This window comes from Kogia breviceps, chromosome 3 (genome assembly GCF_026419965.1).
Source record: "Kogia breviceps isolate mKogBre1 chromosome 3, mKogBre1 haplotype 1, whole genome shotgun sequence".
In the NCBI taxonomy this organism is placed as follows: domain Eukaryota; kingdom Metazoa; phylum Chordata; class Mammalia; order Artiodactyla; family Physeteridae; genus Kogia; species Kogia breviceps.
In genome coordinates this window covers 88423908-88446810 of record NC_081312.1, presented here as the reverse complement: position 1 = coordinate 88446810, position 22903 = coordinate 88423908, and the positions used below count along the sequence as shown (strand labels likewise).

At 44.4% G+C, this 22903-nt stretch overlaps 1 protein-coding gene across 1 annotated transcript in view; it reads right to left on the bottom strand.

Annotated features, from left to right (window-relative positions):
* SORD (sorbitol dehydrogenase) overlaps positions 1–22903 on the bottom strand; it is a 35981-nt gene that overhangs the window by 1877 nt on the left and 11201 nt on the right. The window contains exons 3-7 of the mRNA XM_059059425.2: positions 19389–19553; positions 11757–11916; positions 7608–7726; positions 4475–4540; positions 3293–3468 (exon numbers count right to left, since the gene is read on the bottom strand). Coding sequence (XP_058915408.1) covers positions 3293–3468; positions 4475–4540; positions 7608–7726; positions 11757–11916; positions 19389–19553 — 686 coding nt within the window. The remainder of the gene's footprint in view (positions 1–3292; positions 3469–4474; positions 4541–7607; positions 7727–11756; positions 11917–19388; positions 19554–22903) is intronic.

The following is a 22903-nucleotide window of genomic DNA, read 5'->3' as shown; positions in this document are numbered from 1 at the left end:
GAAGCCCACGTGCCTAGAGCCCATGCTCTGCAACAAGAGAAGCCACCACAATGAGAAGCCCGCACACTGCAACGAAGAGTAGCCCCAGGGCTTCCCTGGTGGTGCAGTGGTTGAGAATCCGCCTGCTGATGCAGGGGACACGGGTTCGTGCCCCGGCCCGGGAAGATCCCACATGCCGCGGAGTGGCTGGGCCCGTGAGCCATGGCCGCTGAGCCTGCGCGTCCGGAGCCTGTGCTCCGCAATGGGAGAGGCCACAATAGTGAGAGGCCCGCGTACCACAAAAAAAAAAAAAAAAAGAGTAGCCCCTTCTCACCACAACCAGAGAGAAGCGCGTATGAGACAACAAAGACGCAATGCAGCAAAAATAAAATAAATAAAATTTAAAAAATAATAATAATTAAGGAAAAAAAAAAAAAGCTTTACTAATTCAGTACCAGATGTTGGGTGTCAGCCACTTCCTCCTCCAGAATGCTCCCCACAAGACACAGTGTCAAACCTCTAACGGACCACCTTCTTGGTGAAAAAAACAAAAACTACCAAGCACTATACCAATGGGGAGGGCTATAGGACTTCTGTGGTTTAAAAATTGCCTTATATGTGCAGGCTGGCAATTAGAAATTTCTGTTCCAGAGACATTCTCCCAATGGTATCAGTCATAATGGATTCATCAGTTTCCTCTTTGAGTGGGCAGAGAGCAAAATTTTCCCCGACAATCTCCACATAACTTCACATGAGTGCTAGGCCTGCTCCAGAGATTTTGGGGGGTCATTGTGCTTGATGCTATGAGGGACAGAAAAATGGACAATTCATTCATGCTAAGTTTTCATTACAGTTAACAGCAGAAAACACTTACTGGGACCATTCTAAGTGCTAAACAATGGAGCAGTAAGACAGCAAACATCACAGCTTCTACCTCCGAGGGGAAGGATACACCCTGGAGAGAGGCCTGTAGTGCGGAGGTGACTCCCAGCATTTGCACTTTTGAGCTCTGGGACCCTAGACGGTGCTCTCTCAGCCATGGGTTCCTCATGTGTGAGGATAGGATGATGCCTCCCCCTCAGCAGGGCTCTTAGGGGGTGACAGTCACAGTGGCTGGCACTAGGATGGGCTCAACGTTTGGCATGTTTTCTGTTTTTATTGAAGCGCAGTCACTTACAAATCACCTGTGACACACAAACACTGTCAGTAAGCGGGAGGGTATCTCACAACTGAAAAACACTGCTGTCCTCATTGGAAAAGTGTTGGGGGAGGGGTTCAGAATCGTGAGGGAGCCACAGAATACACTGAGAAATTTTCCAGGAAAACTGTTGCCCATTCAGTACTTCCTCTCCACCTGGTAAGGAGGAAGAGGAACCTCTTCCAAACTGGTCATCCCAGGCTGCCAGGAGGCCAGTAGCTTACTGACCACAGGCAAAGATAAATCTCAGACCACTGTTTTGTTGTCGTGACTTCCACACCAAGGAGATGGCATCAATTCTACCCTAAGCATTTGCTGTGTCTCCTCACAAACATTATCTAGACATCACATGGCAGAAAGGTGACTCTCAGGTATGTCCATAAGGTGCTTCCGCCTAACCTGTCCCTTGACAGAGTGACCTGTAGCACTCTACAGCACCTGTCATGCATGATGCTCCACTTCCCACTCAGGACAGCCACCGGCTTCAGGCTTCAGGCTTCAGAAGGCCCCTGTGTCACATTTACCTCCACGCCCACCTCAGGTAGTCTGGCAACTGGGCCCCCACTATCAACTTGTTCTCAGATGCCCTCCAGGCAGGGCACAAGAGGAAGGAAGGACTTGTACTAGGAAGTCATGTCTTTTACAGCCTCTCTCTTGAGTGGGGGTCACTGACCTACCGACAACTTGAAAACAGTAGACACACCTTACTGGTCAAGCCCTCAAGGTGTCTCGCACAAAGCCAGGCACGAGGCAGGAACCCAAGACCTGCCATGGGTCAAACATAGCTCCACTGATCACACACAGACCCATCGCCCTCTGGGTTTTGGTTTCTCTTTGCCCCTTCCCACATGGTGACCACTGACTGTCTCAGACAGTGGAGCAGAGAGCTGGCTGATTCCATCTGGAACAAGGTTAGGGCAAAAGTGGCACCTGCTCCTGCCTCTCCCGCTGCTTCCTTGGCCCCCGGTGCCATATGCATCTTGGTAGGAGGAGGGGAAGGAAGCTCTGCCTGGGTGTGCCAGGCTTGAGGGCCGTGCCACACAGCTCAAGGGATCAGGTTTTCCCAGAATGTCTTGCACAGTGGACAGTGCCCTTGTGTGTGACTGGCTGTGACTCAGAAGGAAGAAAGAAGCATGTGCTGCTGTGGGAAAGCAGTTTGGGAGATAGGGCAGGAGTGCCCAGCGGTGGCAGCTACCAATGCTCTCCCCAGCCCAGCCCCTCCCACCCTAGCACTGGTTCCTTGTCCCCTCTATCCCTGCCTCTCTGGAGGAGCCAGATGGAGTAAGGAAAGCCCAGGCACTGGAGCAGTGCACTCAAGGCAAGTCACTGGGCTGCTCTCCCTGTAAAATGTGGAAAACTAGAACTCATCTTCAGGGCTATTATGCAGATGAGGCATCATGTTTATAAAGCACACAGCAGAGGACAAGGCCCACGGTAGAGCTCAGAATCTAGCTCTTATTCTTTTCTTCCTTCTTTTCCTCATAATTTGATTTGTCAATTCTACTCCTCCCTGCCCCTCTCCCTCCAACATCCCATAAATTACTGGTGGGCTGCTGAGGGGTAAGTCAGATATTGGCAGCTTATCTGTTCCTAGTTCTGGGAAAGGACAGTAGTAGACTACTGTGATCCTGAAATATCACCTCACCTCACCTTTGTGACTAACTGAATTAATGACAGTTTGTATCAATGACTCAAAGACTACAGTTTTCCTCAATAAAACAAGATAGGGTTTTCCCACACTCAACAAAGGCATGCTTCCTTGTTCCTCCTGTCGATTTTTTTTTTTTACCAAGAACACTATTTTCATGATCACAGATGTGATCATAACAGCAATCCCGTCCTAAAGGTATGCGTCACTTAACATCTTTCAAGGTCCATGTATATCTGTTACCTAGTTTGAACTTCACAATAACCCAATGAAGATGTGAGGGAAATGTCACTACCTCCACAAGAAGAGATAAGAAAGCAGTTAACAAGGAATTACCTGGTGGGGGGAGGGGTGGTCAATATGGCAAATCAGTGGAGAAGCTTGATCCTAGGAATCCTCCTTGGTTCACTACCGTGCACTGATTCCCTGAAGCTGCCTACCAGCTTAGCTACCCTTATTCCACTCACGTATATGCCCGCCTGGATGGAGGTCTCCACCCCTGTGCACTCGATGGTAACTTCTGGCTTGCACCCCAGCAGGCCTTCCACTTTATTGGCAATTTCCTGCGGGCTCTCGTTGGAGATCTGGAGGAGGAAATCAGCTCCAACTTCCTTGGCTTTAGACAACCGAGAGGCTGACAGATCTAAAGTTGAACAAAAGTTTCTTTCAAACTGAGAAAGTGGATGGTGGATTTGGGAGAAAAAATGAAGATACAGATTCCGATGGCAAGGAAGCTCTGGTGTAGTGATGGTATCACTGCGCCCAACACACATACTCTCTAAACACACCCTCACACACAATCTCTTAGATAACTTCTCAAACATCCACATCCTTCTACATCCCCATACACCCCCATACATACCACACAGCTCTACACAGCTACACACATAATCTCTCACCTTCTCACACAAAACACGCAATGATATCCTTCCGTATCCCCACTCCCCTCAAATATCCCCAACACCCCATACACCACACAACTCTACGTGCTCACCTACACACTCTCACATATAACCTCAACTCACACATACAAACACTCTCAGATACATTATACACACACACAGTCTCCCTCACAGATGCCTTCTCCACACACACACACACACACACACACACACACACACACACACACCTTTCTATACCCCACATGCTTCCGTACATACTACGCTGCTCCACACACACATGCCCACATGTCCTGTCAGAGAACCTCTCCTCACACACACGAGTACGTGTCTCTCACTCATACCACACACCTCACACATAAACATCCTCTTATAAACACATCACATACCCCACTAACTCCACATCACACACACACATGCACACACACCCTCTGAGCTTGGTCAAACAACCCAAGGGCTGAAACTCTTCTTAGGACCAAGTGGGCAGTATAAGCATCTGAGGTCCACACATAAAGAGCCTCCTCTTCTCTGCAGCAGCCACCCTCTCCCAGGAGCTTCAAAAGAGTCTCCTCCTCAGCCCTGACTTGGTCATCTCCTGGGTGGGCTTTTCAACCCTGGAACCCAGAAGAAAAGAGGAGCCTCTTTAGAAACCCACTACACCAGGAAGGGAACAGGTCTCATGCCCCTGCTCCAAAACTGTAGGCCCAGCTGCTTCCATCCCAAGGAGATTTAAAAAGAAGAAAACCTTACCAGTCACCACCACTTGAGATGCACCCATTGCTTTGGCCACGAGCAAACTGACCAGTCCAATTGGCCCTAAATAAAGCAGGAAATAGGAGACATTTGTGAAATATCAAATACCAGCTCTCCCCCTTGTCTAGGCCATGGACAGGAACTATATCTTTTGAGTACCTCTAGCATCTATCCCAGTGCCTAACATATAGTGAGACCTTAACAACTCTTTGTTGAATGCATGAGTAAATGAATGCATGAGGCATTGTCCTCTACCTGGAATCTGCACCCAGTGCTGGGCTCCTGTTCTCTCTTTGACCCCCTACCTTCTTACAGCCCATCATGCCTCCCCAAGGTGAGACGTATCCTTTCAGTTGCCCTCTGAGGACCACCTTGGAGGGTGTCCTAGGTTGACCCAGCTGCTCAGGCAGCTCCAGGATGTTCAGGTGCCTGAGAATCAGCCCAAAGGCCACCTGCTTCCCCACTTTATAGGCACACTAGATGGTTTTAACACAAAAACCAGACCACAAATAAGGCTATGCAGAATATCTTTGAGGATTTGCTATTCGGACACTCCCCTTGAGAATAATTTAGTGAGTTCGTCCAGAAAGCAAAACACTGAGAAATACCTGAAATAACCAACAAAGGGGTGATTAGTTAAGTAAGCTACAGAAGGATAGTACACAGTTATTAAAAATTATGTCATCTAACTCTTTTATCTAATGACATAGAAAAATGTTCACAGTATATTAATTTTTTAAAAGAGTAGGTAAAATGAAGCATATTCAGGATGATCTCATGAATTAAACAAACAAAAACAAAAACCAAACTGAAATATTCTACACCAAAATGTTAACAGTGGTCCTCTCAGGGTGATGGGTGATGATGGGGCTATCAGTGAATTTTTGTGTGTGTGCATGTGCATGCAGGTGTGGTATGTATGTGGTATGTATGATTTAACTTCTTTTTCTATGGCAAAAAAGTATTACTTATGCAGAGTTTTTTTTTTAAATCTGTCACATGAATCCTACAGTGTACTGGCTCATTGAGGCAAATCTGTTCTACACCCATCACCCTGCTTAGGAAGCCCTGTAGTCACTTATTTGGCCCTGCCAAAGAAAATCAGTCACAAAGTATATGAGGATTAACTCAAAATGGATTAATGGCTTGAATATAAGACTTGAAACCATAAAACTCCTAGAAGAAAACATAGGCAGTAAGCTCCTTGACATCAGTCTTGAGTTTTTGGATTTGACACCAAAAGCAAAGGCAATAAAAGCAAAAATAAACAAGTGGGACTGTATCAAACTAAAAAGCTTCTGCACAGCAAAGGAAACATCATCAAAATGAAAAAGGCAACATGTTGAGTAGGAGAAAAATATTTGCAAATCATATATTTGATATGGGTTAATATCCAAAATATATATAAGAACTTGCACAACTCAATAGCAAAAAGCAATATGATTGAAAACTGAGCAGAGGATATGACTAGACATTTTTCCAAAAAATACACACAGATGGCCAAAATAAACATGAAAGGATGCTCGACATCACTAATCAGAGAAATGTAAATCAATCCCACAAAGAGATATCACTGTACACCTGTTAGCATGGCTATTATCAAAAAGACAACAAGGGGCTTCCCTGGTGGCGCAGTGGTTGAGGGTCCGCCTGCCGATGCAGGAGACGCGGGTTCGTGCCCTGGTCCGGGAGGATCCCACATGCCGCGGAGCGGCTAAGCCCGTGAGCCATGGCCGCTGGGCCTGCGTGTCCGGAGCCTGTGCTCCGCAGCGGGAGAGGCCACAGCAGTGAGAGGCCCGCATACCGCAAAAAAAAAAAAAAAAAAAAAAAAAAAAAAAAAAAAAAAAAAAGACAACAAGTAACAAGTATTGGTGAGGATGCAGAGAAAAGGAAACCCCTATGTACTGTTGGTGGGAATGTAAATTGGTGCAGACACTATGGAAAACAGTGTGGAGATTCCTCAAAAATGATCCGGCAATTCTACATCTACTCAGAAGTGGAATTTTATCCAAAGAAAATAAAAACTTACTCAAAATGTTATCTCCACCCCCATATTCACTGCAGCATTATTTACAATAGCCCAGACATGGAAGCCACCTAAGTGTTCACCAATGGATGAATAGGCAGAGAAAACGTGGTGTGTGTGTGTATAATATTCCATAGATATGGAGAATAGATATGGAGCTGAGCTCATAGATATGGAGAACAGATTGATTGCCAGAGGTGATGGTGGCAGCAGTGACATGGATGAAGAGGGTCAAAAGGTACAAACTTCCAGTTATAAAATAACTAAGTCCTGGTTATCTAATGTACAGCATGGTGACTATAGTTAATACTGTATTACCTATATGAAAGTTGCTAAGAGAATAGATCTTAACAGTTCTTATCATAAGAAAAAAAATTTTATAACTGTGTGGTGACAGATGTTGACAAGACTTATTGTGGTGATCATTTCGCAATGTATACAAATATCAAACCATTATGTTGTACACCTGAAACTAATATAATGTTATATGTCAGTTATACCTCAATAAAAAAATAAAAGTGTATGAGGAATATCAGATCACACCCACAAGGAGTGAGGCATGTTGTTTGGGTTACCAGAAGCAGTTAGAAGCCTAGATGATTCAGTCTGAGGCTGCTAGGCTTCTTCAAGTGACTGGAAGCAGGGGAGGAAGAAGGCAGCTAGCTAAGCCAGTGTGGGCAGAGCACTGACTCACCGTGGGCTGGACCCCACTCCTGCTGGCCATAAGCATGGGCCGCCTCGTTCTGGAAGGACCAGGAGACCAGTTCTCTACGATGATTTGAAAGTTCCAAAAGTTGCCCTTCCCTTTACTACCAAAAATATTTCCCTAGTTTCCTGTCAAGGGTAGAAAAATAATCCCAAATTGCATTCTTTAAGTGAACAAAAGGGTTATGTTGCCTAGGAAATAACATTGGTTACTACCATGCCTGCAGATATTTATTTAGCAAAGTGCATGTCATTGAAGGAATGGGGACACTGTGATCCTCCCTAACCTGGAAAGATTCTAGGACCAATTTCAGCCCTTGGAGGGGAAATGAAATGGGCAAAGGGATCCCCACATTCCACTTTAATGAACTCATAACCAGGGTGTCATCTGTTTCTTACCAGCTCCACACACAAAGACCTTGTGCCCCAGGGTGACTCCAGCTCGCCGGCAGGCATGGATCCCCACAGACAGTGGCTCAATCAGCGCCCCTTCCTCAAAGGTGACATTGTCAGGAAGTCTGAGAAGTCATTCAACACACTTAGTTAGTCCCTCTGGGTTAACAACAATAACAATAGCTAATATTTATTGAGCTTTAATTTATGTGCTGGGCAACGTGGTAAGCAATTTACATACATTCACTCATGTAAGTCCTCAGAATAGTTCTGTGGTAGATATTATTATTCCCATTTTACAGATGAGGAAACCAAGCCTTGGAGGATTAAATGACTTGCTCCAAAAATTCAAAACCAGTGAGTATTGAGAGGCTTATAAAGAGGCTTAAACTGGAAGCCAGATATGTCTGATTCCAGAGCCCATGTCATACTGCTCCCCTCTGAAAACACTATCCGAGATAAAGTGTGGGGTAGCTGTCATTCATAAATGAAAAGTTCATTTCACAAGGGTTTAACTTAACACCATTCCAGCATTTCATCTGCTTCTCAAACGTATAACCTTTCTGGTTTCGTTTTAGCAAACAATCCAGACTATAAGCGGCTTTGCAAAACAGTGATTAGAAGCTGACTTCACTCTGTACATTGTCTCCCACATTACACGCTACAGAAGAACCACATCTGATAGCAGCAGCTGCCTGGCTGTCCCTGGATTTGTTAAGCAGATTGAATGCTGTGTCACCTTTGCCACTGGGTTCTTGGTTTTCACTTCCCTGTCCACTGGCACCTTGACCCTCTTAATGATCCCACTGATGAAGACAGCAAATATTTGCATAATGCTTTACAGATTTGGAGAGCTTTATCCTCCATATCTCATTTAATCCTCACCATGACCTTGTCAGGCAGGCTTTGTTGTTGTTTCTGTTGTTTTTTTTTTTTGGGGGGGGGGCACAAGGCTTGCAGAATCGTAGTTCCCAGACCAGGAATTGAACCCGGGCCCTTGGCAGTGAAAGCCCAGAGTCCTAACCACTAGACCGCCAGGGAGCTCCCAGGCAGGCTTTGTTTCTACCTTTATTCTACAGAAGAGGAACTGAAGCCGAAGACATTGAGAGACTTGCCCAAGGTTACAAGGCTAGTGAGCGGAAGAGCAAGACTTAAACCCAGATCTCCTGATTCCATATCCTCTGCCTGTCCCGCATCGGCTGCCTCTTGGTACAAGCAGCTCCATAGTTACTATCTAACTTCTGCTAGCTCCTCACTGCCCAGTATTTATTCAGCATACCCACAACCTCCACACGCAAGAACGTGAAAACCCTCAAGTTCCAAAAAGAGAAAAAAGTGGCAGCCAAACCGTGTGCTGATCCCCATGATCCTTCTGTTCCTGATCATCCACAGAATAAATAACAAGGCCTACATTCTGCCTGGTGCCCACCACCCCTTTTTTCTCCCCTCCCCTCTGCTTCTCTCACATCATTTCTCACACGTCAATCCACTCTCTTGCTCTGGCTGTTGTCTTCATCCCTTCTACCCACCAAACCTATCCCATCAATTCCAAATAAGGGGGAAGAGTTTGAAGTGAAATAATGAATATTCCCAAACTCTCTCAAGGACCCCCAGTCACACACACTCTCTCCGACAGTCCTGCCTCTTCACATTTGGGCCTCCCCCAAAGCTGGTGCTGGGGCTAAACACAGGGTGGCCTGTGTCCCTCTCATCTTCTGCTCTGACTTCCCTTTGGAATAAGAATACCAGGGAGAAATGGGATTGGGGATGGTGATGAGAGAGGATTGTTACGTGGGAGATTATTCCACTGGTTAGGCAGATGCTGCCTTATCACACACGCAGCAGTAGCCAGAGTCCTGGGGTCCAGTCCTTTTGCCACTGACCTGGGGAGAGTTACTGGATCCTCCTTCCCCAACCTTGTTCAGTGGAGGTTGAGGGAAAGGGGATGAGTTTCTTCCCGGCCCTAATTGTTCATGATTTTATAAACACCAGAAAATGACAAAGCAACTTGGTGGTTTCACAATGGGATTCAGGAAGTAGGAAAAAGGGTTAAAGAACGATCAAGAAGCCAAGGGGGAAGCAGGAAGAAAGAAAGAAAATAAGGTGGGTCGGAAAATAAAAAAGGTGTGACAGTGTACAAATCTGCACAAAGAGAAACCAGACAGAATGGTGTAGATCCAGGGCTGGGCTGGGGACATAGATACAAAGTACCCCAGGAGAAGAGAAAAGGAAGGGGTCGCATGTCCCCTAGAGGCCCTCCACAGCCCTCCCCTTGCCATTGCCAACCAGAACACTCCCTCCCGCACCATTCCCTTTAAACCACCTGTGCCCCTGCCCCCCAACCCCAATTCCCAGTGCAAGGCTCCTTTTCAGGCCTATCCCTGTAACATCCCCCAGATACAAGGCCATAGCTACGACACATCATGGCACTGTTTACTGAGCTCCTCTTCTGTGCCAGCCCTCGTGTTGAGTACTTGATATGCTTTTCCCACTGAATCCCATCACTAATTCTATGCATTTCATCATGGTGATGCTATTATTTCCATTACACAGGAGATTGAGGTTACAAAGTTTAAGTACCTTGCTCAAGGTCACACAGTTGGCAAATGGGAGAGACCAGTGGTTAGTCTCAAGCTTTACCACCATGCTCTTCTGCTTCCATGAAACACTGGTTTTCCACTTTGACTTGGAAAGGACCCAGAAAAAGTGGGCAGATTCAGGAACCACTTGCTCAAAGGTAGACTCTGCGCAGGTAACCTGCTCTCTCCTAGAGTGCTGACTTAAACTCATCACGAGGTCCCTGGCCTGTGACTCCTCTCAAGGCTTCCAGTAGGCACTAGAAAACTCAGATCTGTCAGACTGCCCCTGTGACTGGCACCTGGACTTCAAAAGACAAGCCCCATCCTGGCCAAAAGAGTCACTGCCAGGGCCAGACTAGGGTAGGAGGAAAATGCGCCTGGTCGGTTCAGAAGGAAAGCAGCATCCCAGAGCTCCACGGGCTGGGGTCCATGCAGAAGGTATAGCACTGTTTCTGCCAGACACAACTTCCCCAAATCACTTTGAGAGTTGAGGTAGGGTAGTGAGCACAGGGCAGGAGCTTGAGAATCACAGCCACCCCAGCTTGACTCCTGGCTCTGTTCTGTGTTCAAGTCAATTAGCCAGTTAGCCTTCTCCTGACCCTGCTGACTCTCACACAATACTGCAATACTGGTGCTCACCTCGCCATTACAGATATGAAAGTTAAATAAGGCATGCAAAGCACTTATTAGTACAAGGCCAGGTATGTAATAACAATAATTGTGGGGACATCCCTGGTGGCACAGTGGTTAGGAATCCATCTGCCAGTGCAGGAGACACAGGTTCGAGCTCTGCCCCGGGAAGATCCCACGTGCCGCAGAACAACTAAGCCTGTGCGCCACAACTACTGAGCCTGCGTGCCACAACTACTGAAGCCCACGCGCCTAGAGCCAGTGCTCCACAACAAGTGAAGCCACCGCAATGAGAAGCCCATGCACTGCAATGAAGAGTGGTTCCCGCTCGACACAACTAGAGAAAGCCCACACACAGCAACGAAGACCCAATGCAACCAAAAATAAATTAAAAAACAAAAAATAATTGTGACTTTATGTGCATTGCCTTATTTAATCTCCAAGTGATTAAAAGAGACTGCAGCAGAAGAAGGTTAAGTCATTTCCTCAAAGTCACTCACTAGGAGGGAGTGGATCCAGGGTCCCAAAGCTCATGCCCTGGCTCCACGCCACAGTAAACCCTAGTTGTTGCCAAGGTTTCTACTGTTACAAGATCTCTTTCTCATGGCTGCAGTGGAAAACAATAATGGAGGACAACTACAATAAATTATCTCCAAGATGGCTGGAGAGGAGTGAATGATTTCAGCAATGATTTTCTATTATTGCTCTAGGTGAGGGAAAGTTAGACTGAAAGACTAAAAGCAAGCACTGTGAGTCAGTCTTAGCCCTCGTCAGGCTACCCTCCCTCAAAGCCTCCAAGAAGGGCAGGCCTGCCAAGGGATGCCTTATGTCTAGAATTATGAGCTAAAAAGAATGAAGAAACCACTATAGGAAACTAGAAGAAAGAGCACCAAACAAACATTGGAGAAGAGGTCCCAGGTGGCACAGCTGGGCCATGGACACTAACTTGTAGCAGAAGTTAGCATTGTGCTTGTAGAACCGGCAAAGGTTCCCGTCATCAGGGGGCGTGGCACAGAAGAAGATGGTTGGTGACAGATTGTATCGGCCAATCTTACAGAATTCATCAGCTTCTCGGGGAGCACCAGGCTCAATGGCAACACGATCACCTGGGGGAAAAAAAAAACACAGGCAGGGGCAGAGATGCTGTGAAGAGACACGTGCTCATGGACAGATGCCAGCAGGGGAATCTGGCTGAATGAGCCTCCCTCCCCGCTGGGGACCCAGGGTATGCCAGGCAAGCCCAGCCCATTAGTGCTTGCAAAGGAAATACCAAATGCTGCACATACACTCTGGAAGAAAATGACCAGTGCTCCTCTTCACAGGCTGGTTTGGTCTGCCTGCTCTTTTATTGGCTCATGGAACAAGCCAACTTGCCCCTCCAGTTCCATAGCCACCTCCCAGCTTGGGAAACACACAACCAGTCCCATCAAGCCAGGTTTAGTTCCCATTTCAAACTGCTGTGAAAGAGGTGGCTAGTGTGTGGAATTTGCAGGCATTTTTTTTCTTCACCTGTTTTGATAATATCCTGAAGGGAGTCATAATGATGGCATGTTTTATGTTCAGTCTCCTAGACAATAACTGATTCCTGGTTAGCAGAACCACTAAGGCAAATGACCCACAGAGGCCTCAGACTCTGGTACAGCAGAGTAACATTCAGGCTTGTGAATGGCCAGCTCTATTGTACTGCTCTTCTGTGTCTCACTAGGCCCACTTGGAAACCCAGCTTTAGAATGGCTCTTGCATCTTCTTAGTATGAAAATTTTCAAACGTACAGCAAAGTTGAAAGAACTGTATGGTGAACACCCAGATGTTCTCAACTTGGTTTCTTCAATTAACATTTAGCTACAAATTAATCTGTAACTTAACCTTCAAGGTAACTGGGACAATATGCTTGTAGAAGTGTTTGCTCCCCTTTGCTTTTATCATCAGTGTACCTCCTTAATCCCCTTCCAGCCTGATTCACTTATCTTGTTATGAGAATAATGTGTAACTTTGTGGCTGAAGACTTGCAAAGAAGGAAGATAACGGGAACTTTTACTCTCAAAATAGTGACATATTACCTACAGCCACAGATTCAATATCAGCCCTGAGAATAAAGATCCTTGGTACTTAAAAAAAAAAAAATTTAGCTACATTCACTTTATCACATATCCATCCCATCTATCCATCTCTCTTCCATCCATCAATTCATCTTCTTTTCTAATGCATTTCAAAGTAGGTTGCACACATGGGTACACATCACTCAGTTTCCTATCATTATACTTCAGCTTGCATATCATTAACTAGAGTTCAATACTTGTTTATGGTTCCTTATTAAGGTAAAATTTAGATGCTGACAAAATGCACAAATATTAAGTAGATCATTAGATGAAGCTGATAAAGGCATTCACCTGTGTAATGTAAACTCCCATCAAAACAAAGAACATTAACACTACCTCAGAAATTTCATTCCTTCAAGTCCCTTCCCAGCCAATCCCCACCCCCGCTCCCAGGGGGTGTACTAACAGAGTTAGGGCCCACCTGTGCCTGAGGGCTGTGTTAGGATCCTGAGAAGAACCTGTGAGAGGTCTGCCTTTCACCAAGCAGAGATATCTTAAGCTATTTTTATAAGTCTTTTGTGTCAAAAGGACTTACCGGATATTGTAGTCCTGGTATGTAGTAAGTACACATTAAACGTACCGGTAGTGATGGTGATTGTAGTAGTAGTAATATATAATAGCATTAATAACAATTTTTATTGAATTTATCATTATTATAATTATCTGAGCTGGAACTATCACAGAGGAAATTCAAACAATAAGATAAAAAGGCAGGAGGATGTGACCAAGATGGCAGAGTAAGAAGAACCTGAGCTCACCTTCTCCCATAGGCACATCAAAATTACATTTACAGAGCAACTATCCATGAGAACTAGCAGAAAAGATTTTCCACAACTAAAGATATGAAGAAGGAACAACAACAGATGGGTAGGAGGGGCAGAGATACAGTATAGTCAAGACTCACACCTCTGGGTAGGCAACCCACAAACAGGAGATTAATTACAAATGCAGAGGTTCTCCTCCAACAGAACCCAAGGTCAGAGCCTCACATCAGGCCACCCCCCCAAAAAAAAAAACATGCAACAAAATCAGGCTCCCCAGCCCAGGGTTCCTATACTGGGAAGACGAGTCCCCAAAACATCTGCTTTGAAGGCCAGCAAGACTTTTGTACAAGAGAACCAGAGGGGGCTGTAGGAAACAGAGACTTCACTATTAAAGGGCACTCACAAAATCTCACACACTGAGACCCAGCACAGAGGCAGTAATTTGAAAGGCAGCTGGGTCAGAACCACTTGCTAATCTTGGAGAGCTTCCCAGAGTGGCAGGAGGTAACTGGGACTCCTTCTGGGAACATAGATGGTGGCGGCAGCAATTTGAGGGAGCCTGTTCTACCACAAGAACACTGGTGCTAACAAGTGCCATTTTGGAGTTCTCCCTCTTGCCTATTAGTGCAAAGGGCTTATGTGCCCACCAGTCCCAGGACCCCACAGGCTGCACAGCCAGCCATGCCAGGACTCAGCCTCTGCTACCAGTGGCTGGCAGCCTCAGCACAAAGCAGGGCATGGCCGCCATCTAGGCCAGGGACCAGACCCACCAACCCACAGGAGTCAGCATGCCACAACAGAAGGCCCCATGCAGCCCACGTAGGTGACACCCCTCTGGTGACCAGAGGGAGAGTGCTGCTGGCCCCATAGTATATCTCTTACATCAGTCTAATTCTCTAAGATTGGGAAATGAAACTGATCTAACTAATGTATAGGAATAAAAACAGAATTAGGAAAAATGAGGTGGTAGAAGAGTATGTTCTAAACAAAGGAACAAGATAAAACCTCAGAAGAACTAAGTGAAGTGGAGATAAGCATCTACCCAATAAAGAGTTAGTTCAAGGTAATGATCATAAAGTTGCTCAAGGAACTTGGGAGACGAATGGATGAACACAGTGAGAAGTTTAACAAAGAGTTAGAAAATATAAAGAAGAACCAAACAGAGCTGAAGAATACAATAACTGAAATTTTAAAAAAGTACACTAGAGATTCTGGTGGGGCTAATGGCAGACTCTGGGAGGGCTCATGCCAAGCAGTACTTTCCAGAACTTCTGCTGCCAGTGTGCTTATCCCCGCAGTGAGCCAGAGCCACCCCCTGTCTCTGCGGGAGACTCTCCAACACTAGCAGGGTAATATGGAAAATCAAAAACTGTGCTGTACCCCTATAATCTTACCTTGAACTCCCTCCCAAATTTCCTTATAGTAGTTTTAGAAGATTTGCATTTCTGAATAAAGTTATTTACTACTCCATCTGACTTTTATTTTCATGTAGGATATGAGGTGGAAGTATACATCACTGAGTTGGGACTTTTCTTATTTTTAATATAAGAATCGAATGCTATAAACTTCCCCCAGACACTACTTCAGTCACATCCTACAACTGTCATTGTTTTTTTATTACCTTTAATTTCAAAAAAATTTATTTTAGTTTCCTTAGTGACTTCTTCTTAGACATGTGGTTTATTTAGATGAGTGTCATTTAATTTCCACATATTTGGGAGTTTTCCAAATATCTTTCTGTTATTGATTTCTAGTTTAATTCCATCATGATCAGAAAATGTATTTTGTTTGACTTAAATTCTTCTAAATTTGTTGAGGTTTTATTTCCCAAAACATGTTCTATCATGGTGAATGTTCTATGTGTACTTGAAAAAAAATGTGCATTCTGTCGCTTTTAGGTGGTATGTTCTAAAAATGGCAATTAGGTCAAGTTGACTTTAGTATTATTCAGGTGTTCTGTATCCTTTCTGATTTTTCCATCTTCCTGTTTTATCAGTTTTTTAGAGAGGAATACTGAAGTCTCCAACTATAAATATAGACGTGTCTATTTCTCCTTTCATTCTGTAAGTCTTTCCTTGTTATATTGTTAAGTTTTACTGTTAGGTACATCAATATAGAATTATTATGTCTTTCTGGTGAATTTTTATAATACTTCTCTTTATCCCTTGTAATATTCTTTGCTCTGAATTGTATGTTTTATGATATTAATATAGTCACTCTGGCTTTCTCTTGAGTAGTGTGTGCATGCTAACATTTTATATATTTTTATTTGTAATCTATTTAAATATTTATATTTTAAAATGGGTTCCCTATAGACCACATTTTTATTTTTATTTTTATTTATTTATTTATTTATTTATTTGCGGTACGCGGGCCTCTCACTGTCGTGGCCGCTCCCGTTGCGGAGCACAGGCTCCGACGCGCAGGTGCAGCGGCCATGGCTCACAGGCCCAGCTGCTCCGCGGCATGCGGGGTCTTCCCGGGCCGGGGCACGAACCCGTATCCCCTGCATCGGCAGGCGGACTCTCAACCACTGCGCCACCAGGGAAGCCCCTAGACAGCATTTTAAAATATGATCTGACAATGTTGAAACAGAGCAGGACCCTACTATGGTCCTTCCCCCCATGTCCTCAGCCTGCCTTTTGTCTGTGGAAATACTTTAGCCAAAGAATAAGTTTAATCAGAGAAGTGAGAAAATGCAGAAACAAAGGAAAACAGTCAAAGGAGAACAAATAATAATAATTTAGTCATTAAGCATACTCAAGGACCTTTAGTTCCTTCTCAAGGGCTATAGATAATATTCTGAGCCATATTCTGTGAGCTGTCTTTTAGATACTGAAACTCCCTTCCAGGTGGAAAAAATTAACTACATGATGACCAAACTGAAGCCAAGACATAAGCTGTGACAACTCTGAGAACTGGCTTCAAGGAAATGGGAACAAACTGACCCTGGAACTGAAGACTAAATGTACTTAAATCAAGATGACCCTGATCAGACCACCTCATGATTAGTTTCAAGATGACTGTCAGAGCTGACTGTGCTGTTTTTGCATGTAGCCCCCTCCCTCTGTCTATAAAAGCTGTAGCCAACTGATTGTCAGAGGGAGGAGTTGGCCTTTGGACAGGCGTCTGCCCTCCCTGCCCCCCGAACCCCGGTTGCCGGCATCCAAAATAAAGCAAGCTTTCCTTTCCACCAAAAACAAAACAAAACAAAACACTAGAAGTAATCAACAGATTAGATGATACAGAGGAATGGATCGATGAGCTGGAAGACAGAGTAGTAGAAGAAAAAAAAATTCTTTAAAACAAGGATAGTTTGGGACTTTCCAGGTGATGCAGTGGTTAAGAATCTGCCTGCCAATGCAGGGGACACAGGTTCGAGTCCTGGTCCAGGAATATCTCACATGCCGTGGAGCAACTAAGCCCGTGCACCACAGCTACTGAGCCTGTGCTCTAGAGCCCGTGAGCCACAACTACTGAGCCTGTGTGCCTAGAGCCCATGCTCCACAACAAAAGAAACCACTGCAATGAGAAGCCCGTGCACTGCAACGAAGAGTAGCCCCCACTCGCCGCAACTAGAGAAAGCCCCCGTGCATCAACGAAGACCCAACGCAGCCAAAAATAAATAAATAAATTTATTTTTTTAAAAAAAGCAAGGATAGGGCTTCCCTGGTGGCGCAGTGGTTGAGAGTCCGCCTGCCGATGCAGGGGACGTGGGTTCGTGTCCCGGTCCGGGAAGATCCCACATACCGCAGAGCAGCTAGGCCTGTAAGCCATGGCCGCTGAGCCTGCACGTCCAGTGCCTGTTGCTCCACAGAGGGAGAGACCACAACAGTGAGAGCCCTGTATAACGCAAAAAAAACCCCAAAAAAACCCAGGATAGTTTAAGAGATCTCTGGAACATCAAGCATACTAACATTCACATTATAAAGGTCCTAGAAAAAGAAGAGAGAGAGAAAAAGGCAGAGAACTTATTTGAATAAATGATAGCTGAAAACTTCCCTGGGAAGTTTTCCTTTCCCGGGAAAGGAAACAGATATGCAGGTCCAGAAAGTACAGACTCTCAAACAAGATCAACCCAAAGCAAAACTTAAAGAGAAAAGGGACTAGTGACACACAGGGAACTCCTATGAAACTATCAGCTAGCTGACTTTTCAGCAGAAACTCTGCAGACCAGAGGAGTGGCATGATATATTGAAAGTAATGAAAGGGAAAAATCTACAACCAGAAATAAGAATATTCTACCTGGCAAGACCATCATTCAGATTTGAAGAAGAGATCAAGAGTCTTCCAAACAAGCAAAAGCTAAAAGAGTTCAGCACTACTAAAATGGCTTTACAAAAAATGTTAAAGGGACTTCATTAAGTGGAAAATAAAACCACAACTAGAAATTTGAAAATTATGAAAGGAAAAATGTCATTGCTAAAGGCAAATATACAGTAAAGATAGTAGATCAATCACTCATAAAGATAGGAGGAAAGTTAAAAGACAAAAGTAGTAAAATCATCTATATCCATAATGAGAAGTTAAGGGATACACAAAACAAAAATATGTAAAATATGATGTCGAAAACATTGAACACTGGATTGGGGGAGTAAAAATGCAGGATTGTTCAAATGCATTTAAACTTAAGAGATCAGCAACTTAAAATAATCACATGTATATATATATATATATATGTGTTTTTATGTATATCCTGATATCTGGTCTCCTCAACTAAACTGAAGCATCCAGGGATCATATTTTCTCAATTTTCTATATCCCCCAAAGCACTGGGCACAAGGCTGGACCCATTGTAGATGCTGATTAAGTGCTTGTTATAACTTAAATTTAGAGAAGCCCACTTCCTATTATGACTTATATTTACAGACCTTGTCCCACAGGTAAGAACCAATCAGTGGCTGTTGGAAGCTATGAACCTTCCACTTTGGGATAACCCTGAAAAACTTTGGGGGCTTTCTCGACTTCACTGATGATAAATGGAGGGCCTGACTTGACATTCCCAAATGAGACACATGTCTAGCTTCTTCAGAGCTAGTGGATCCCTCACCATGCAGTCAGGCTCAGAGAGCCTTATAACACAGGATGGCACCTCCTGAGAACTCCCTCCTTCCCCCAAATAATCCATCATCTCCAGGCTATTCAGTGGCCTCATCAGGAAAGGAAGGTTAAAGCCAACAGCTGGCTATTCTAAGACAGCTTGGATTTAATTCACTGAGTTGGGGAACATCACAATCTGCCACAGCTGAGAATTCCTCCCTGAATTAATCAAATCTAGAAAAATATTGGTGGTTTCCAAGTCATCCAATAAGATAAATGCTGCACAGAATGCCCTGGTTCTTAGCATGTAGAGGCATTCTGTGGTTCCTGTGGCTGGAACGGTTTTCCCCTCCCCTTTACTTGGCTTATTTCTTACTTGCCTTCAGGTGTTGAACTAATTGTCCTTCTTCAGACAAGCCAGGGGTCTGGAAGGTAGTATATACTGATCGCACCCTGTATTCTCCTCTGCTGCCCTCAACGCAATTTTGATTAATTTACTGTCTGTCCCAGCTGCCTTCTCCTGCAGAACATAAGATCCACGTGTGTGGGAACTGAGACTGTCTTGTTCATTGCTGTATCCCCAGTGTTTAACAGAGGGCCTGACCCTGAGAAATCACATACAAATATTTGTGTTGAATGAATAAACAAATCCATTGGCTGAAGGGCTTTGCTGACCTGTTTTTAGGTGTTTGACCAATGATCCCACTTTTACGACTGTTCCTGAGGCTTCATGCCCCAGCACCATTGGCTTTTTCACAACAAAATCTCCAATTCGACCATGCTGCCAGTAGTGGACATCTGAGCCGCAGATTCCAACAGAATGCATCTTCAGCAGCACCTCTGATAAGATAAAGGAGAAGGAAAAAACAAGTGAGGGAGGGAAGGACCTCTCTGCCCCTGTGAGGCACCCTGGAATTTTTCCTCTGGATGAAGGAGAGGGCTTGGTTTCAAAGGCCAGGTACAAGATTTAGATCACAGAGAAAAACGAGCTAAACAGCAACCTTGATTAAGTCTTGTAAGGCAAGAAAGCTTCCACAGAGCAAAATAATTGCATGTGAGGGCTAATTCTATGCATCTGCTTGGCTTGGCTATGGTGCCCAGTTGTTTGGTCAAATGCTAGATGTTGCTGTGAAGGTGTTTTTTAGATGTGATTAACATTTAAGTACATCCATGTTCATTGCAGCTTTACAATAGTCAAGATATAGAAACAATCTAAGTGTCCATTGATGGATGAATGGACAAAGAAAACGTGGCATATATACACAATGGAATATTAGTCATAAGAAAAGGAAATCTTGGGACTTCCCCGGTGGTGCAGTGGTTAAGAATCCACCTGCCAATGCAGGGGACATGAGTTCGAGCACTGGTCTGGGAAGATCCCACACACTGCGGAGCAACTAAGCCCATGCACCACAACTACTGAGTCTGCACTCTACAGCCTGCGGGCCACAACTACAGAGCCCACATGCCACAACTACTGAAGCCCACACACCTAGAGCCCATGCGCCTCAACAAGAGAAGCCACTGCAATGAGAAGCCCACGCACTGCGACGAAGAGTAGCCCCTGCTCGCTGCAACTAGAGAAAGCCTGTGTGCTGCAACGAAGACCCAATGCAGCCAAAAATAAATAAATAAATAAATAATTTTTTTAAAAAAAGGAAATCTTGCCATTTGCAACAACATGGATGGACCTTGAGAGCATTATGCTAAGTGAATAAGTCAGAGAAAGACAAGTACCTTATGATCTCACTTATATGTGGAATCTAAAACCAAAACCCAAACCAAACCAAAACAAAAACCTACCAAGCTCCATAGATACAGAAAATGGCGGTTGCCAGAGGCAGGGAGTTGAGGGTGGGTGAAATGGGTGAAGGAGGTCAAAGGGAACGAACTTCCAGTTATAAAATAAATCAGTCATAGGGAGGTAATATACAGCATAGTGACTATAGTTAATAATACTGTGTTGCATATTTGAAAGTTGCTAAGAGAACAGATCTTAAAAGTTTGCATCGGGACTTCCCTGGCGGTCCAATGGTTAAGACTCTGCACTCCCAGTGCAGGGGGCATGGGTTGAACCCTGGTCGGGGAACTAAGATCCCACATGCCACACAATGCAACCAAAACAAAAAATACAAAAAAAAAGGCCTCATCATAGGAAAAGAAATTTGTAACTATTTGTGTTGACAAATGTTAACTAGACATTGTGGTGATCACTTCACAATATATACAGATATCAAATCATTATGTTGTGCACCTGAAGCTAATAAAACATTATATGTCAATTATACCTCAATAAAACAAACATTTAAACCAGTAGATTTTGAGTAAAGCAGATTACCCTCCATACTGTGGATAAGCCTCCTCCAATCAGTTGAAGGGCTTAAAAGAAGTCTGAGGTTTCCAGAAGGAGATGGAATTCTCCTCAAGACTTACCTGAAGTTTCAGCCTGCTGGTTATCTCTACAAATTTCAGACTAGGCAGCTTCCCCCACCCTGTCTCTCTCTATATCTAAGTAAATCTATATATAAATAAATATAAATAATAACTTTTCTCTCAGTTCTGTTTCTCTGGAGAACTCTGATTAGTATACCAAATGAAAGATATTATTAGTAGGAAGAAGTGTGTCAACTAAGAGAAAAAAAAAGTTTTCTAGGAGATAACTGCTTCCAGACAATTAATATGCTATGCTTGATTCTTATCTATTCATCAGAGAGGTTGGCACAATCTAGGCTTGCCAATACTTTGTGTGCTATCAGGCTGAGTTCTTCATGCCTGTTATTTTGTTCAAAAGTACACCTTTAATTTAAACCATCCAAAGATTTCAACTGGCATTTCTCCTTTACAGGTTTGAATATAGTGAGATTTGGTGATATTGTTGTTGTCAGTTTTTCAAGTTTAAAATAATGATGCTACTGAGCCCCTCTGCTGAATTAAATCCCAAAGGATTACTGGCCTAGTCTGACTGAGTTTATCACATTAAAAAATATCTCCCTGAGCAAAAGTTTTGCCTTAGAAAGACAAAGAGACTCAAAGCTCTGCTCTGCACTCAGATGTCTTACACACTGCCCTTGCCACAAACCATGGGAGATCCAACAGGTGTGGCTCTGTAGAACTTCCTTCATTCTTGGCTTTGGTGAACAGAGTAAGAAGTGGCAGGGTGGATCCTGAGATCAAAGGTAGGGAAAAGAGATTAAATTTGAGTTGCTAGAACTCTAGCTGAAATTTACCGTCATTTCCCCTTCCAATTCAACGGCTGCAAGAAAGAGAGCAGAATGCTGCTCCAGAGACAGAAACAGTGAAGGATCCTTTGGATCCAAAACAGCACCCACCCCCCTTTTATTTTTGCCACCTCTGGAATCCACACCAACTTTTCAGAACACAATGAAGTGTCTCTTTCACTTCTCTGAATGTAATATCTCAGTAAAAACACTGAGCCTTAAATATACATTATTTGGTAAACACTGATAGAAACAGCTATTGTCCGTATTCTTAGTGCTATAAATCAGTAACCCAACTGGCCTTTGAGCAGCAAAGCTCTAGAGGCTCCAAGAAAGCTGCCTTCAATCTGATGTTCACACAGAAGCCACAGTTCTGGGGTAAGGTGGGACAAGGTGGAGAAGCACACCCCCAACTCATCAAGGACAGAAAGACACCCAAGCGGCTGGGTGTGGGATGAGCTATCTACAGACACTTTGCCCACAGCCTCACTTCCTGCTGTGGGACTCCAGAGATGGAAGGAATTAGAAAACTGTCAGTTGTGATCTGCCATAGCTAAGAGGGTGGCATGACCTCCAAAGGTACAGACACCACCCCGGGAAATGTGCATGTCAGCTCAGCTCAGCAGGTTCGGCCAGAAGGAGTGGAGCAAAGGTGAAAGGAACCCTGCCCCAGTGTGCTCACCCGCTTTCTGCTCCTGATTGATTAGGGTAGTAGGGTAGGGCTGCATGGAGCCCCTCCCATCCCCCCTGGACAGAAGGTCCTGGTCTTCCTGGACCTTCCTGGGTGTTCCCTTTTGTAATTAAAAGATTAAGCTCTATAGGCTCACTCCTTTTCAAAGTTTGGATTAGGGTTAGAACATGATTCAGCCACCCAAATATAATCCACCCAAATATAAATCACCCTCTGGCTTAAAGAGGACAGAGTAACTCTGTCATTAGTTCAAAACAGGAACAATTCTGCCTTTCGTCCAT